The sequence below is a fragment of the Podarcis vaucheri genome, assembly GCF_965113315.1.
Source record: "Podarcis vaucheri genome assembly, chromosome: 8".
Classification (NCBI taxonomy): Eukaryota; Metazoa; Chordata; class Lepidosauria; order Squamata; family Lacertidae; genus Podarcis; species Podarcis vaucheri.
In genome coordinates this window covers 59,721,786-59,740,060 of record NC_138766.1, presented here as the reverse complement: position 1 = coordinate 59,740,060, position 18,275 = coordinate 59,721,786, and the positions used below count along the sequence as shown (strand labels likewise).

Below are 18,275 nucleotides of genomic sequence, written 5' to 3'. Positions count from 1 at the left end.
CTTTTCACAAAATGGAAAATGTTTTCTTCCTCTGTTCCTCCCCGCCCTGAGAAATGCAAGACTAGAAAGGAAAAGCAATGTCTGAAATAGTAGAATTCTGTGACCAAGCATTGCATCCTTCATATTTCCAATGTTCTAATGTGACAACAGGGAAATCAGTTTTGCTGACTCTCAAAATGTATGTTTGACAAACATTAAGAACTACATGAATTGATCGTACAACTATTTACACATTCAAGTTTATTTTTAAAAATAGACCTCATTTTGCAGATAAACTAATCTTCGCTAATAAGAACATCTGTTGCAGGTCCATATGTAGCAACAAATTGTTTCAACTGTTGATGGCACTGCATCAAGTAAATATCCCTTTGATTCAGAGAGTTTTCACTATTGAGTTCAAATGGAAACACAGCATTTGGGGCCACACAAAACACAGAAGCACCTGTGAAAATAAAAGTAGAGGAATAAACTTATATAATTTATTTTAACTAGGAAATGTTAAAGTATAATTGAAAATGTGATTTACATCAATCGAAATTTCACATAGAAATATCCAGTGATAGGCATCCATGTAGGTAACAGGTTTCTGAACACAGTAAGTATGGGCAGAATGTTTCTCCATCTATAAGTACTTTCAGATGTTAAGATTTTTTATATGCAAAAATATAGTTGGTTCTTAGAATTGGGCTCATTCAATCTTTCTCTGTCACTGTACTAATAAATATATTTCTGGTTTTAAAGGTGGCCTGTCATTTTTTAAATGCTCTTTTTAAGGATGCTGTTTCCAAGGGAGCTAATATGAGTGCATGAAGACACACACAATTCAAATCCCAGTTCAACTTATCAACCAAAGCTGTTAGTCTCATATCCTGGGTGCATATCCAATTGAAATGGGTCCACATGATCAGTATCCTACAGGAGTACCTGGAGTTGTGAGTCTGAATAGCAGTAATTGAAATTTATCGCACAAAACCAGACTAGATGATGCACTGGACACTTCTCTGAATTCACTCATTACAGTGGCATCTTGGTCAAGATGGACGCAATATATTTTGTGTGAGAAAGAGGGGCTCTTTATAGGAACCAAGTGCAGGAACGTCAAGTGTCTTGTTTCTGACAGTGCCCTTCAGTGCAGACTCTTCAATAGATGGTGATGTCAACACAAAAGGAAGGGAAGAGAAATCTCATCCATGGAAATGAGACTTGGGGTGGACAAGCAAAACCTTGAGAGGTAACCAGACATTTGGTATTTGGAGCTCTGCTTTTCAGCCCAAGCAGAAAAGCACCCTGCATTTAAGGATTTTACGTGGTTATTTTAATAGCCCTCATTAAGAAAGGTTCAGTTAAAAGGTTTATACCGTATTTTAAAGTGAGAGATGATTCAAATAGTAATACAGCAATCAAAACATCTTCTTCAAGTACTTCTGTTCTTAAACTCAGCTTAGCATGTGCTTTAGACAGTGAAATCCTACAGCACAAACATAAATTTAATAATTTTAAATCAGTTGTACAAAATTTTAATAACAAAGTCTCTGTTGCCAGAGATGATGTATGAATCTTTACACACAGAGAAATGTAGCTGCTACAGACATGTATGGGGAGAAATGGGACTTGCGTATTTTTGATATAATTCAGGTCAATTACTAGTACAAATAGAGGTGTGGTTTTAGGCTGATGGAGCCATAGTGGTTAAAATAGCTATAGTGCACAAGGCAAATACCCTCTACTGTGCAAGCCCAATTGTTAATTAATGTATAATGTATACATAGATCTTTATGTATTAATGATAATAGAGAGGTGGACAACTCTATTAGATTACTATTTGTGAGGTTTGGAAGGAGCTTATGACTTCTCTTGAAAAACTGGCTATGAGAGTCAAGTTTAAACTGATACATCATATTCAGAAATTTAACAAAACGGAAAGTTATATAAAATGGCTTTTGAGCTCTTAAAACTTTATAATTTTTTTACAAAATATAGGATTAGTGCTGCTTGAAATTACACATTTGTTCACATGTAACATACAGATAAGCTATTGCAATTTAAGAAACAGGAACTGAACAATCACATGTCTAAAACTTGCAGAGCTAAATCCCAAATCTAGCTCTGGGATTTGGGATATAGTATAGAATTAGAGGAATGGCAAAAAATATGGACTGAAAATTTGAACTTCACGGCATGTATCACGTTGAAAGAAAACACTATGAAGATGGTGTACAGATGGTATATGACACCTGCTAGGCTTGCAAAGATGTACAAAACTTGTAATAAATGTTGGAGGTGCAAAGAGAAGGAGGGTACATTTATGCACATGTGGTGGGAATGCAGAAAGGTAAAGGGGTTCTGGGAAACAATATATGGTGAGTTAAAAAAAATGTTGAAGTATAATTTTGTAAAGAGACCAGAATTTTTTTTGCTAGGAGTAACCAAGAATGCAATAAATAAGAGGGATAGAAAACTTTTTCAGTATGCAATAACGGCAGCGAGAACCCTACTGGCCCAGAGGTGGAAACAACAGGAGACACCGACTTTGGAAGAATGGAGAGCAAAACTAACAGACTATGCGGAACTGGATAAGTTAACGGGAAAGATCAGATTTCAAAGAGACCACAAGTTTTTGGAGGACTGGGGAAAATTTAGGGAGTATTTGGAAACTGTATGTGAGGATCATATAACGCTAGTATGTTTTAAAGAAGCTTTGTGAAAAAATTAAGGAATATTGCAAAAAAGAAAAGGTAGATAGAAAAATTTATTTAAAGGTGATATAATAATTAGGAATGCGTAGACGAAGAAACAATTACGGATGATTACCAGGAGAATTGAGGGAGGTCCATTAAGTGAATTATGTGATGTGTAAATGGAATGTTATGAGATCATAAGAAAAACCTTTAATAAAAAATTATATGCAAAAAAAAAAAACTTGCAGAGCTAAGGGGAAATGTATTAGGAACATGGTGATGGTGGAATCACTGATCCTATTTTCTTTCCCAGCTAATGGAAGACAAAGGGATATTTTGGCTTATAGCCATCAGATTTGGGTTTGTCATAGTTACTTATGCAGAATTATTACACAGGTTAAATACAAATTTTGAAGAACACATACTTGACATGTAAATGAAAACCTACAAGATATTCAGTGCAGTTGCTGAGAGATTTGATCCATGAACAGGATGTGTTCTGATTCTGCGACTTGCTAAGTAGTAACCGTGAATCAGCCTTTCCGCTTCTGAACAGAGTTTCACATGCAAATTTTTGGAGAAAGCAAGGAACTAAAATGACATAAATTATTTCATTGGTTTATGAATTCTGTGGAAAAATCACTAGATTTACCAGTGATCTTTAAATGTCAGGTGTATCATTTTAAAAAGTATTTTCCAAGACACAATTTTCATTAAAATATTAATAATTTGTCAATTCATTATTCTTGACATATTTTCACATTACAAAGAACGTGATTTTAAAATAGGAAAAAATGTGGATTATATGAGTGGTTGCATAAATACAAACTCAACCTATTTCCTAAGCGTTTAAGACAGTTTACACCAATCACCATGGAAGTTAAGATACTCATGATTTAGCACGGTTGGTACACCGTTCTGCAGTCAAGTAAGTGTTGGGTCAAACACCTTCCTTGCTTCTTTTCACTTGTATTTTGAAGCCACTGTTGGATTTCACAGCTTTACTAAAGATGTAGATTTAGTGTAAGAAAAGTTCTCATTCCTATTCTGAATATTGGACATTGAAATTGTCTGAATTTGATAAAGTGCAGAAGAGTCCTTTAGCAAATATGTCTAGTTAGACACGTAACATATATTTTGTAAGTTGGTTACTTGTACAAATTGAAGTTAAAGTAGCAGAGGAACAAAAGGGATCTTAATTATTCAAATGCACATAATCTGAAATATGATTGATAGAACAGCAGCTTATCAAACCACCCCTCTTGTTTGGTTCAATTCATAATGTCTAGTTACCTCCTCATAATCTTGTGTTCCAAACTGTTTGGAGATAACATAGACTGTATCTTCTGGATTGATGGCCTTTTTTAAAAGGAGATTCACAACAGGAAGAACTGGATTGGAAAATGCTGATTCATTGCAGTGTATCAGAAGCCAAAAAGCATCTATAACGTTAGCTGAAATAAAGCTTAAATCCTAGACAAAAGCAATATTTATATTTCAGAACAGAATTTCATACGGTTTCCAGACAAAACCAGCAAGTGAATTATTTGGGATTGAGGGTATCTAGAAAAATGTAAAATTCAGTGGTTTTTCTGAGAAACACATTTTGGAACATTTCATTTAGCATTCTTGGTTTATTTAACGCATGCATGCACTCTAGTCCTAGTTTTAATATTGTAGAAGCTACCTCAATTCACTGATGAAAATAGATTGCATGACTGGAGGAAATCACTTTCTAGAAAGTGGCTGCAAATTTTGTATATCAGTGTCACTCTAAAAGCTATTAGCTATTTTTAATTAATGTCATTGTGCAATTCTAGCAAAGAAACGTTACTTACCATTTGGCCTATTAGAGTATTATCTCCTTGGATATGCTTTTTGCAAGAAGCATCCACATCAATAAATGACCAAAAACTGGTTTGAATTGGAAGGGTAACCTGCTGATCAATTTCTTCTCCATATTTCTTTCCAGGGATGAATATAGTCGTTGTTCTTCCTTCAAGTACTTGTAAAGTCAGACAATAAAGACTACTAAAATCTGATATATATATTTTTTAATTTCACTATAAATAGGTCTTTGAAGAATGAAAACAACATAGTGCCATTGTCTTAAAGAAGATAACTCACATGCTATATATTCAAATTACAGAAATGCACTGGAAGTGCTGCATATCAAAATGTAGCAGATAACAGGTTGATATACTGCTCCCTATTTTGAAGGACATAGAAATTGGTGAATAATATACTAATTTCTATCTTGGAAGGTAGTGGTGATACCCAATCTTTTCCCCTGTATCCACCACATATGCCCTCCCCCACATCTGCTCTGGGGACCTCCAGATATGACAGCAGTAGGTTTTGTGGACATGTGGAAGCTGCCAGGAGTGGAAGGGACCTTCTCATTGCACAAGCGGAAGTCCTTTCCACTAGCTACAGGCACAGTTGAATGTCACCTTAGTTATTTTTTTATTTTTTAATGATTAAAAGAATTATTCTTTATCAATACATTGCCCTGCTAGCAGACAAACAATATCCCAGTGTTGTGCTCTTTCTCATATGAAAACTACTACAAGCTGCATTTGATCAAGGCAAGTAAAGTGCTTCTGCATGAATTGTCATTTGCAAGCCCATGTGACTAAACATAGTGGGTTTACACACGCATACAAAATGTGATATCTTCTGAGGTGTAGAAAGCTGTTGCAGTTCTGATTTCTTACTGTGGAAAAAATACTGTGATGGACAGAAACCTGGCATAAGGGAGCTTTTAAGTCAAAGTGTATTTGGACATTTGGATAACTGAAATAAGGTATGCCAGATTTTAGGTACTACATTATACAAAACTTTCAGTTGGTTTACCTGACTGCAACTGTTCAAGCTTATCCTTCCTATGTGAAGATAATTCTCCAATGAAGCATACTCCCCCTTTGGCCAGCAAAGCACTATTAGCCTGAATGCTTGCAGTTCCAGTTCCATGCTTATCTTTGGACACAGTAGGAAAAACTTCACCAGATGGAATATGCCGTATGCCCCGTGGAACAAGACAAATGCTGTAGTTCATAACTCTAGGTGATGGGGAAAGTAGATATCTTAGTTATGGATGTGTAATACATTTGGAAAAGAAATCAAGTGTTTTAAAAAATAATTTTAGTTTACATGACATTGCAGTTCAGTAGAATAATTCTATCCTTGGAATAAAGAAGCATATGCATTGTTTTACCTCACATATTTTCCCTTAAAAGCAAAATAAGAAATTGGAACAACTGCAGTAACAACATTGTTCTTTGCACAAAGCTAATTAAAAGGGTATACACAGTCATTCTACAAAAGGGGGAGAGAATCTGCTTATTAAAGAAAAGAGCAGTTAGTTACCTCTCTAATATTAGCGAATCATTCGTCAATACCAAAATATCCAGGTAATCGGCTGTTAAGTCATTTCTGTCACTTGTCTGTACTAGACTTAACAATATAGCTAGTTTGAGAGTGTTGTTAATGCCTGGTGGAAGTACTTGTGAAGCAAAACTATTGGCCAGAAGAGCTGTAAATCTCCAACACGACTTTGAAGTCAAAGAAAGAAGATACTTAAATTTTTCACTGATCTGGGAAGGGCCTAATACAAAAACACACCAAAGCCAAATAAATCTATATGAACAACATATCTTACAATTTTTACAAATATATTCAGTTTCATATCTTCCATTTGTAATTACAAAACTAGAAAAACAGTTTTAAAAACACCCACCTTAAGCTCAGTCTTATGCATGTAAATTCACGTGGTTCCCAGCTAAGTGCTCATAGGATTGCTTCTCAGGTGTGAACACTTTAAAATCAGTTTCATTTTGTTAAATGAAAATAGGCTATTCCTTCAACAGCCCCTATTACTTGGGCCATTCTCTACTGTGTCTAATTATGTGGTCTCCCAATTCTGCAGTGCTTTGTTTGCTCAGGCTGTCAGTTGAAAATCCTACCTTGTATCCTCAGGCAAGATCCAAAAGAATATATCCATACCCAATTTCAATATGTATGGACTTGGTTCACAGTGAGTTAGCCCTCATGATGTCTAAATGACATTAAGTACAAACTATTGTTTGTACATTTACAGTGGTACCTCGGTTTACAGACGTTTCAGGTTACGGACGCGCCGAAACCCAGAAGTACCGGAACAGGTTACTTCTGAGTTTCAGCGCATGTGCAGAAGCACCAAATCTCGTCACATGCGTACGCAGACACAACGCTGCGGCTTGTGAACGTACCTCCTGCACTGATCACATTCGCAACTCGAGGTTCCACTGTATATAGTTTTATGTGGTTCCTTTCTACAAACAACAAGGCATTTTACAATGTGGTATCCAACCAAGTCATACTCTGAGCACCCAACTGCAAACAATGGACTTAACCTAGACATATCTAAGGGCTTGTCCACATTTTTGCTTATCCTGTGTCAAGAAAGTCTGGATCCGAGTGGTTTTCCCCTTGACCCATGCTTTCTAGGCACAGATCTGAGCAATTTTCATCTTGCCTTACTCCTTTCCCAGGGAAAACCTGCTCTTCAGTGCTCAATCGGAGCAAACATTGATCAAGAGAAAACCCAAATTGCTGTTTGCTCTGGTTGAGCATTAAAGAGTAGTTTACTCCAGGGGTGGGGGCAGGGAAGAGAAGCAGAAATGTGGCTAAATCCTAACTCATATGACTAAAGTCAGATACCACAGAATTAAGCACAGAACTACAGATGAAATGCAAGCCCACAAAGAAACCCAATGAACAAAATCTGCACAAGACGCCAGTACTATTAGAGCAATTTGTAAATGTAAATGTAGGAGAGTGCATAATTGATAGTAAAAGGCAATGTAGGTTTTATAAACACATTTAAAAGTAATTTACCGGTAAGTCTCAAATGTGAAGTCATTTAAATGCTGTTGGATCACAAATAAATAGGTAGAGGGCACTCTCTGACTACTATTACCATTCACTTAATTCTTATCCAACTGAAATAGCAGACAGAGTGCCCTCTAAAACACAGTGTGAATTGTGTGATCTGTATTTATTCAAACCAACTTTAACAGCTTGTTTATTCATATTTGAGAGGGAGAGAGGAAGAAGCAAATTTCAATCAAAGTCCCAAAAAGTTTGCTATACATATACATACACACACACACAAACACAAAAATCTCCACTTGTTCAATCAGGAACTGAATGCACACCTACTTCAACTATCCCCTTGCCTTACCTGTGAGATTACAGAGATGTACACTGTTGGCTTCCAGGCAAAGTGTGATTTGTATGCAGCTTGGCATACAGACTGGAATTCCTATAACTTTATACCTGTTTCCTATTTCCATTTTATTAGATAGTTCATCTATAAATTAGCAAATAAACATGTAGGGATGTATGTATCTGCTTAAGACATACCCTGCCTTTATTCATAAAAGCTAGGTAGTTAACAACAGGAAAAAAGATCACAAACAATTTTAAATGTTACGGGTACTAAGACTGCAATTCTAAATGCTCTTACCTGGGAGTAAGGGCCATTGAACTAAAGTTCAGGTAAACATGCACTGTAAAGGAGCAGCAGGAAGCAACACAACATGGAAGCAGTAAAAACTATTCAAAAACCAGGAACAGTTGAAAACCGGCTTAAATAAAACAGCCATTTGTTAACCAAACGGCTTACTGAAGATGAAAGTTTTCCCTAACTTGCAAAAAGTCACACATAGGATTGCTCTGCCCAGCTTACTGCTTTATGTAGTTTGGTCTATAAAGGCTAGATTACCTTTATGAGGATAGAAATAAGAGTTACCTCTAGGAATGATCCATTCCCACCATCTTCCTTCTGCATTTATAAGATTGAACACAAAGCTGCATTCATGTGACCAAATCCATCTACTTTTTAATTTTTTTTTATTTTTTTAAGTTTTTATTGACATGTTTTCCATAAGTAACAAAAGTACATTCAGTGGCTCTGTTTTTAAATTGTAGCATCCTTCATACAAATAAAATACAATCAGTTTGAGACTTTTTTGTTGTAGACAATGTGGGGTTGAGAGAGGAGAGAAAGTAGAGAAAAAGAAATTTAGGGGAGGGGGAAGGTGAAGGGGACATTAAACTTTCATTTTTGCATATATGAGTGGAGCTTTTTTGTCAGTGTCACTTGGATAGGTGTCTTATTTTTGTTGGCAGAATAACAGGTCAGAGGGTCCAAGGTATGGTTGGTTGCAGTTGATTGGTAGTGTTTTGGGGGGGCATTGTTAGGTTACATTAGCCATATTGATTCATATGTTGTCAGGGGCGGGGGATCAGTCATTGTCTTGTTGGCTTGTGTATGTGATGAAGGGAAGCACACTTGGGTAAAGGCATCCTTTGTTTGTCCCATAGTCATTTCAGTTTGTTGAGAAGTTTTTCTCGTACGGCAGTTTCCCATAGTGCCTGGTTATGAGACTCCTAGCTGCTGAGAGTAAGTGGTTTATAAGTTTTTTGCCATGTGAATGTGCATTTTTGCCTTGGAAGAAATTTAGTAGGACAAATTTTGGAGTTCCTTCTATTACCTGTTTTGTTAATTTACAAATTTCTTGTAAGACTGTTATCCCAAAAGCTTGAATTTTGGGGCATTCCTACTACATGTGGAGGTGTGTGTCAGTGCCAGTGGATCCTCTCCAGCACTTAGGTGAAATTCCTGGGTGTATCATCACCAGCTTATGTGGTATTAGGTACCACCTCTAGATAGGTTTCAGTTCCCTTCTCTTGCCTGAGAGGGACTTAAAGGGTGGTTTAGTCCACAGCTTCCACCATTGGGTTGGGTTTATTTCATTCAGCTTTGTTCCCATTCAGCTTTGATTGTGGTAAGGGGACTTGTAGTGTTTTGGAGTAGTGTTTTATATATTGCCAGTACTGTCCCTTTGCTACTTTTTCCATAATTGACCTATTTCAGCCTTGTGGTTCATCCACTTTTAACTTTGTTATTAGTGGTTCAACATGCAGTCAACTGTGTTCAGAAGGCTTTTAAAAAAGACTTCAGGCAAACTTTTAAAGCAAGAAAAAACCACACTTTCAGGGCATTTCATACAAAGCAGATATTGTTCAAGTTATTTCAATTAGATGTGTGCAGGAGAAAAATCTCAGTAGAATGTCTCAAAAGGACAGAAACAAACCATTTAAAAACAACAAAAACCGAAACACAGAAATAGGCTCCTATTTTAAAATCTGTGAAGATGAATTATGTAAACCAGAAATGGCAGACATCTCAAGAGAATAAGGGAAGTAGCTAGATTGAGGAAGGATGTTACAAAACCTAGTTACTTACAGAAAAGCTTTATCATATGAACTGAAAGGAGGAAGTCAAATTCCAAGGACAAGATAAGATTGTGTTTATTTTTTAAAAAGAGTCTACATTTTATTTTCACATACTCCCCTTTCCTAATATATGAGCTTCTCTTCATATACATTCACATTTGATTGATAGGCATATCTATTCAGAAAGTGAAATATTTATTCCATCCAAATGCTATTTTGTATAACACATGCTAGACTAACAGAATTCTGCCACACTTGTCAGCCTAATAATAAAAATTTACATTAAACACAAAACTTACCTCTTAGAAAAACTGTGAAAGATTGAAATCTGAAAGGGGTTTTACTGCTGGAAAATCCTTGAAAAGCACTAATTGCTTTAGCATCAACTATTTCAATAACCTGCTTATCTTTAAAAAAGAAAAACGTAAGATTACATTTTAAAAAATTAATCAGAAGTCCATCTCAAGCCATTTGCCCAACTGGGATTAGTATTATTAAAGAAACCCCACCCCACGTCACTCCGGATCCCCGAAACCGGGTTTCCCCGCAAGTAGGGGAGGCACAAAAGGTGCCAGCCGAATCCCACGTTCACAGGTTTCTCCCGCCTGTGATTTTTTGTGGGTCCCCGCCTTCGCTGTGGCGGCTACACCCTAATTTCCATGAAGCAAATTCCTCCCGATCAGAGGAATTCAGCCATTACCGGAGGCGCTAACCCGGAAGTCCCCCCCCCCATCCCCTGTTCAGGGCAGTAGTGCTGGGAGGTGGGCCGCACCCACAATTAAGCCTTGAATTTTAAAGGTGCGGCTTATTTGCGGGTGTGGCTTATATTTGGACCAATACGGTACTTTTTTCTTGTGCTGGTTTCATGTTAACAAAACGGGGGCAATTTTGTCCAGTTCATGGGGCAATTTCTTTACGAAAATCCTTTTAAAAAAAACACAACCCAGTTTTATGAACAAAAAGTACAAGGTAGTACAAAGGCACCTTTCTTCTCTGACCCATTATAGTTGCTTAAACCAGCTAATATCTCCTTTTCTCATTTGTGTTGACACAACGGAAATTTTAAAAAATGTTTTAAAATGGCCTCAGAATATGACGGTATATCTTAATGTGCAGTCCTTTCCTGAATTGTACAGAGTTTACAAGGACAATCCCCACAGACGTTTGGGGGTAGCCACCATTTCCCCTTCCCTTTTAGCATTTTGTCTTTAAATTATAAGCATGTGAACGAAATTCATCACTGAAACCTCAGGAAACTTTGTGAATTCAAAAATAAGCTTACTAATTAGATTTTCTTCACACACTATAAAATGCTAAGAGACTGGGCTAAATCTGTATTTCAGACACATTCGGAGTCTGAATGTGGGGAGCCTATCAGAGTCCCAATGCAACCATGGGGCATACATTATAAGCTTCACTCAATGTAGGGATGACTTTAAACTCCCTCCTCCATGCTTTTTCCTTCTCTTGTTGCCCAATAGTACACCTCACCATAAAAATATAGCTCTTGAAATGGTATAATTTAGGGCTAATAACTACTATATAATGTTTACCACCAAGTACTCTGTATTTCATATCTTCCCGCAGTGGTGAAGTACACAAAGTGCACACAAAATTGTTTCTCACTGTTGCAGATTCTGTCGCTCCAGGAGTATGTACTCTTATATACTGAAATCCTAGGGGAAGTGTATAAAAGACCATATTTAAAGTTCTAAACATTCACAAAGTGCTATATATTGGTTTATAATGGATTCCAATTTAATTTAATTAATCATCACCAAATGATCTCTGATAATGTACCTACTTGAAAAGAATATTGACATCCCGTTCATTCATTTGGGGCAAGTGCCAAAAAAATTGGCATCCCCTTTTAGAGTTGTTTGAATGGCACACTGCTTTGCCATCTTAATACAGAGTCCTCAGTTGACTATAATGCATGATAGTCAGATTCAGTTAAGACCTGCCATGCTAGTGGAAATAATTTTAATGGCTCCTGCTGAGCCTCTCCCCTCCCCTCCCCTCCCCCAAATCTCCACCAAATCCACTGTAGGGGGTCAGAACAACTCCCAGAACAGTATGCAGGGAGAGGAGAGGATGGAACGTTCTGTCCATGGAGAAGGAGAAGTCTGAATCCCACCCGTTGTCCACCAGCAAACAGAAATATTTGCATGATAGACAACAGAAGTAGAGTATAATCTTTTAATTTTTGGAATATACGATTGAGAACAATCCACTGAACAATCCACTGCTGAGTGGTATGGTCAATAGCAAATGAAATAGCCAGTGTAGTGCAGGGCACACAGATGCATCTAAACACAACAAACAGGCATAAAAGTTATGAACACAGAGATCAATTATCTTCTCTGCTTTCTCCTCTGAGTTCCCTTCTATAGCCAATGATCTGCTTGATAGTAGGAAAATCAGTTTGTGAAACGATGTTCATGCTTATCCAGTATGAGAAATCACAGGTCTATAACGCTCTCGCAAATATGTCAGCAACATGCAGTGTATTAGATTTTATATACAATGTCTTGTACAAGCTTACAGTATATTTTTTAAAAGCTGAATTTACTGGTGTAAGTCAGTAAGTTATAACAGAATTCAAGATTCCAGGTTGGTGTACCTTCAGAAAATGGACAGTTTTCATCACAACAAACAAATCTTGCTCCTTGTGTATATTTTGTTACAGTGGACACTGCAACAACTATTCCCTCTGCCATATAAAATCTCTGAGAAGTATAATCAAATGGAAATTTGCAAAGACTGAAAATATAACTGGGCAGGGAAGGTAAATGTGTTAGTTTCAGCACTATGCTCATCTGAAAAAAAGAGACACAGAAATACCATGATGATGCCAGTTATAAATAACAGATACTACAGTGGTACCTCAGGTTACATACGCTTCAGGTTACAGAATAGTGCTTCAGGTTAAGAACTTTGCTTCAGGATGAGAACAGAAATCGTGCTCCGGCGGCATGGTCGCAGCAGGAGGCCCCATTAGCTAAAGTGGTGCTTCAGGTTAAGAACAGTTTCAGGTTAAGAACGAAATAAGTACTTAACCCGAGGTACCACTGTACAGTGGAATCCTATGCATGCCAACTCAGAAGTCAACAGGGCTGACTTCCAAGGAAGCTTACTATAATTAAGATATGCCTTGAACGCATTTCAGAAGATATATTGCAACAAACTAAAAGGTCAGTGAAGCTATATTGTTTTATAAATACAACTAATTTCTTTAAAAAGTGAAATACGAAAAGCAGAGGTCAGACCTACCTGAGCTTCAGTCTGTAGCTGCTGAATTAGTGACAGTGTTTTAACTGCTGTAAAACACACCTATAATTCAAAACCCAATTCATTTCATAAGGCAACTGCAGTTTAAAAGAGTGATTAACAAATTTCACCAAAATATATGAGATTCCTTACAGACTGAAAAATTTGAGTGGCCTTCACAGGTTTATGCAAAATGTAATTTCCAAGGGTAGCATCCAACTCAATAATATCAGATGGATTTATCAATATAGGAAACTGAAAAATGGCATAACTTTGCTTTGAATCTGTAAGAGTAGAAAGTAAAAACCATCAACATTGCCCATATACTGATTTAAACTATAATTTTAAAAATTGCTAAATACTACCATTGTATAATTTGCAGGCATTCACAAATTTCTGAAGGCCACCACTCCTGTCAAGATAGATCATTGCAACTTCCTTCATTCTGAGAAGGTCTGGCTTCATTTTCTCTAGATGGTTTTATTTCAGTACTAAACCCTTAGATCACAAGTACAAACTATGGGGAAGAATTTGATATGTTAGTAAGGTCAAGACAAATGGAACATGCAGTAAGAATTCTGCAGTGACAAGTTATCATTAGCACTTACAGAAAATGAATTATATAATACAGAGGTTGGTGCCATGGCACCTGCATAGGCCTTGATTGATATCCCTGGGCAGGCCCCCACCCCAACTCTGAGCTTTCTTCTTTCTTTCTTTCTTTTTAAAGAAACTTATGAAGCAAATTGTGCAGGTACCCTTCCAAGTATTTTCTTTGAAATGAGTGCAGTGTATACTGTCCTCACAATGTATATGTCCATACAGAGATACGTCTCCTTGTGTTTAATGGAGCTTACTCCCAGGTAAGTGGGTACAAGATGGCAGCCTAGGCTTTGGTTGGGGTTGGCATTAGGGGAAAGAGGGTTCTTGTGCCTTTTAACAGCTGTAAGACAAGCAGAAATACAACAGGAAAAGCTTTATCATAATGACTCTCTTTAATTTCTTTGTTATGTAATGCTCACCATGACAGCTATGTTACACTACGCTATGCTCCCATGGCAGTCATTTTGTGATTGATGCTCATAGCACTTAACATTCAAAATCCACCCATGGTCCAAAAAGTTTGGTGATCCTTGATATAATGCAAAGCCTTGCTTAATTTATTCAGATACTGGAGAAAGATCCGAGTACTGGAATATGCTTTAGATTACAAGCCAAAGCATTAGTCTTGTGGACGTGTACTTAGCAATATGGGTGGAATCTTTATTACTTTCTTTTTTTAAAGGACAAATAAAATATATTCACTATGTTCTGGTCTTAAATAATTTATAATAAACTATTGCAGTATAAATCTTATAAAAGGAAACATCTTGCTGTATCAGTTTTGTCAAGAATTTAAATCCTAACATATTTCAGTTGGACTTCTATGTAATTAAGAGGAAATTAGATAATGCATAAGGAATTTGGGTTGGGCATCTGATGATCTTAACTGTAAAAACTACATGTTAGAAATATTCTACATGGCTTTTAGATTTTCCAGTACTCTGATTTCTCTGCAGTCCCAACAGTGAGCACTATATCTACACTTATTTATACTGGGGGTTAGGAAACTCCTGTTCCATCCAGTGAGAGTTTCCCTCTCAACAATGAAAACAGTCAGGGGGGGATGGGAATCCAGATTAAGACTGCAATGGGGGATAAAATACACTTACTCCCCACAAGTGTCCCAATTGTCCCACACAATTCACTTTTTAAAAGACATTCAGTGTGAATAGAGTTGCAATTAATTTGGCCACCCAAAGCCAGTGTACTGTAGTGGTTCAAATCCCCATTTGGTCATAAAGCACAAGGAACACTATTCAAAGAACTATGCTTGGTATAAAGTCAAAAATACCCATTCAAATAGTCCCAATTGTATGTTCTGTCTGGAGCAGTAGCATAATCTACCCACCAGAGAGCTCTGGATCTAACCCTATGCCACCAACTGGGCAGTTGCTGAACAATTTGAAATGAGGGGGGCTCAGCAAGAAACAGAACCAAAGATATCAGTGTCACACCTATGTATACGTGCCTCATATTCAGATTGGGTGAAATAATTTAAATGGTGATTTAAATCTAAGTTCTTAAGTGTCATTTTCCACCATGGATATAATGGGGTAGGCATTTCAATATGAAAAACAAAGAGTAATTGTAGAGCAAACACATATTCTAACGTAAAAAAAAACCCCAAAAGCTCAACAATTTTGGTTTTTTCCTTAAAAGCTCCATTTTTAAAAAGCACCCTCAGGTCCACAGTTCCATTATAGATGCTTTTATATCCTGGCCTCAAAACCCTTCCATTTCTGCACTGATGTTGCAATGGCCCACCCACTACATTGTCACCCTTTACTGCCATTACTAATGTAGCTCTGTCTCTTCTTCAGGCATGCCAAAACCAATGTGTTACAGTTCTCTTGCAATGGTGCATTAAAAAAATTCAACTAAGTTGTTTGTGTGAAAAGAATCTAACAGCACACTTGAACTTAGCCTCACACAAGCCACTGCATGTGTTGTACAATTTCCCTGTCTTGTTTTTCTTCAAAAGCATCCTTGGAAGTGGCTGTGTGTTCAAGTTGAAGACTAGCACAACAGCAAAAGGAGGAGCTGTTTAACCTTATGGGTTCTCCCCCACAAGCTGATTTTCAGCCTACAAGCAGGAGGATATAAGTGGCTCTATGTATTTAATTTAATGTTTAGGGAAGTTTTTAATGACTGATGTTTTAATGTATTTTTAACCTTCTGTTGGAAGCCGCCCAGAGTGGCTGGGGAAACTGAGCCAGATGGGCAGGCTAGAAATTTTATTATTATTATTAGTAGTAGTAGTAGTAAAAAGTGGTCAAGATCCTACCGCACATTATGTGCAGATTTGTGGCAAAACAGTTATCTGTACCCACCCATAGTTATGTGTGACTGAAAGATGACGGTAAACTGATTAAATGGGATTCTAGAGCCCTGTCATAGAGATGGCACTCCAGAGGACAAAAGTGGGGAAGTGTCTAGCCACCCCACCCCAAAAAACCTACTCTTCTCCCTACCTCCACTGAGTAGCACTGCTGGCAATAGCAGGCCCTAGAGCAAATGAACAAGCTTTCTGTATTTTCATTAACAATTTATGCCTATTACAGAACTTTTCCCCTCAGACTTGTTTTGCCCTCTCTTGTCCTCCCTCATATTTTTTCTAGTACTGCCCTTGCTTCCTTCATTAGCCTTTCACTCAGAGGAATAAAACCACTGAACCTCCACCCCTCTTTCTGTTCCTTGCGTCTCTCTGAAGGGGAGCTGATCCAGGCACAGAGAAGGAGCCAGACCTCAAACTTCCCTCCATATGAACACTCCTCAGAAAGAAACAATGGTCAACATCCACTTCAGGTGGACGCTGTCTCTTGCTTGGCAATCCTACTGCCAAATCTTATGTTTTCAAGTTTCTGTTCCACAACTCTGCTGTCAGCAGAGATATTCTCAACTCTGATAGGATAAAAAGCATCACAGGCACAAAATTTACCTCAGATTACATTTCCCCCCAATTACTTACTATCTCACCAAAACTGCAATCCTAGCAAATCTTACAAGGGAGCAAGTCCTACTGAACTCTCTGGATCCTACTTCAGGGGAAACCTATTTTGATTTAGGCTTGTTAGTTTAAGTAATCTTTGAAAAAAGTGTAACAATATCAACTAAGTGCATTTCAGCAGTCTTCATCAGTGGTCTAGGGTATTTATAAAAATGAAACAATTTTGCAGAAATAAAAAATCCAGGTTAACACTTCTAAAGCAATAATATTTCAAAAATAATGAACTCACACTCAGTGATAGGGTTTGATTTCTAATATTACTTAAAGGGGCAGGACAGAACATTCCACTTCAATCCTGTACATAATAAAGCACTAAAGTGCAGTGCCAATCTCATTTAAGTAGTTATATATTAGAAGCTAAAGCCTGTCAGTGACTCTGATTTTTTTGTTTTTGAAATGTGGTTGATTTTCCTTTCAGAAGTGCTGAGCCTGAAATGCACATTTTTATTTTGCGGAACTGTTGAGTTTTAAATAACACACTAGGCCACCGATGAAAGCGCTGCTGAAACACGTTTAAGACAGACAGTGGTTCTCAAACTTTTTTCTCTGGGCCACACTTTCAGAATACAAATTTGCTCGTGCCACACACATTGGAAAACAAAACAGCAGTGCTTGATTTATAACACAGAACGTGACTACTTTATTTCTTTGATTGTCCTTGAATCTTCCCGCCACACTTGCCCTCCTCTCCTGCCACACCCTTTGAGAACGAACCCCTGACCTAAGGAGTTGGTAGGAGTGCGTGTGTATGCATGCGTGTATATGTATAGTGATAGTATCCAATCGTTAATAAACAAAACTATTTTCTTTACACATTTTCAAAGCATTTGCACATTTTCAAAGCATGAAAAAAAGGAAATATCTGCTTCCCTCCCTTTTGTTGGCATATGTTTGTGAATGAAAGATGTATAAATAGACGAGGATATATTTATTCTGGATTAATTAGACCGCTGTATTAAAGTACTTGTATAAAAAGGAGTGGCTAAACTAAGAAACCTCCATCTAAACGTGTTTATTCTGAAGTAAGTCCCAGATAATTTGGTGGGTGCCTGCTACCTAGCAATAGCCAATGGGAGTGTTGCCATGAGGGTATTAGATTGAGGTGAGAGAAGCATTTCTTTCAGTTACTGGGGGCTGGATGGTAAATTCCTTTTGCAGCTAGAGTTGGGATCCCAGTAAAAGATGCACTAATCTAGCACAAAAGTGGGTCTTTTAGCTGGACACCGGTTGTGTTTGTTTGTCTGGAGCCTCTGCCAAGTGTAGTTTAATTCTGTTGGTTTTTATCTTTTCCTCTTTTGTTCCTAGTTTGTGCTAGGTATCTTCCTAAGCTTAGTCTCTCAATATGAACTTTCCTTCTAGGAAGGTTAGATATTTACTTTGCTTTTAAAGCAAAGCTCAGAGTCTGAGCCCCCTTGCTGGCATGGGCCCTGGCA

The 18,275-nt window shown here is 37.4% G+C and overlaps 1 protein-coding gene across 19 annotated transcripts; it reads right to left on the bottom strand.

Moving 5' to 3' along the window:
- Window positions 1–210: 210 nt before the first annotated feature.
- On the bottom strand, window positions 211–17,935 carry MCMDC2 (minichromosome maintenance domain containing 2). Of its 19 annotated transcripts, none has more exons than XM_082233795.1 (16): window positions 16,166–16,780; window positions 13,841–14,175; window positions 13,598–13,749; window positions 13,386–13,516; window positions 13,236–13,295; window positions 12,586–12,781; window positions 11,516–11,638; window positions 10,262–10,369; window positions 7,903–8,031; window positions 6,048–6,285; window positions 5,535–5,740; window positions 4,517–4,683; window positions 3,972–4,151; window positions 3,127–3,269; window positions 1,359–1,468; window positions 211–442 (listed from the first exon to the last, which is right to left on the bottom strand). In XM_082233795.1, the coding sequence occupies exons 3-16, from the start codon at window positions 13,695–13,697 to the stop codon at window positions 276–278; spliced, it is 2,058 nt and encodes a 685-aa protein (XP_082089921.1). In that variant the 5' UTR covers window positions 13,698–13,749; window positions 13,841–14,175; window positions 16,166–16,780; the 3' UTR covers window positions 211–275. The 19 variants fall into 19 exon arrangements, with proteins under 19 accessions (XP_082089921.1, XP_082089935.1, XP_082089922.1 ...); XM_082233809.1 differs by having other exon boundaries at window positions 13,991–14,175; XM_082233796.1 differs by lacking the exons at window positions 13,841–14,175; window positions 16,166–16,780 and adding an exon at window positions 17,899–17,935.
- Window positions 17,936–18,275: the final 340 nt, after the last annotated feature.

Coding starts and splice junctions, on each gene's coding strand:
- MCMDC2 (XM_082233796.1), bottom strand. CDS start 13,697: ATGAAGCCAGACCTTCTCAGAATGAAGGAAGTTGCAATGATCTATCTT. Junction 6,286..7,902: donor ACATCTCTGTAATCTCACAG/GTAAGGCAAGGG, acceptor TTTTTGTATTAG/GCCCTTCCCAGATCAGTGAA. Junction 443..1,358: donor ATCTCTCACTTTAAAATACG/GTATAAACCTTT, acceptor TTATTTTCACAG/GTGCTTCTGTGTTTTGTGTG.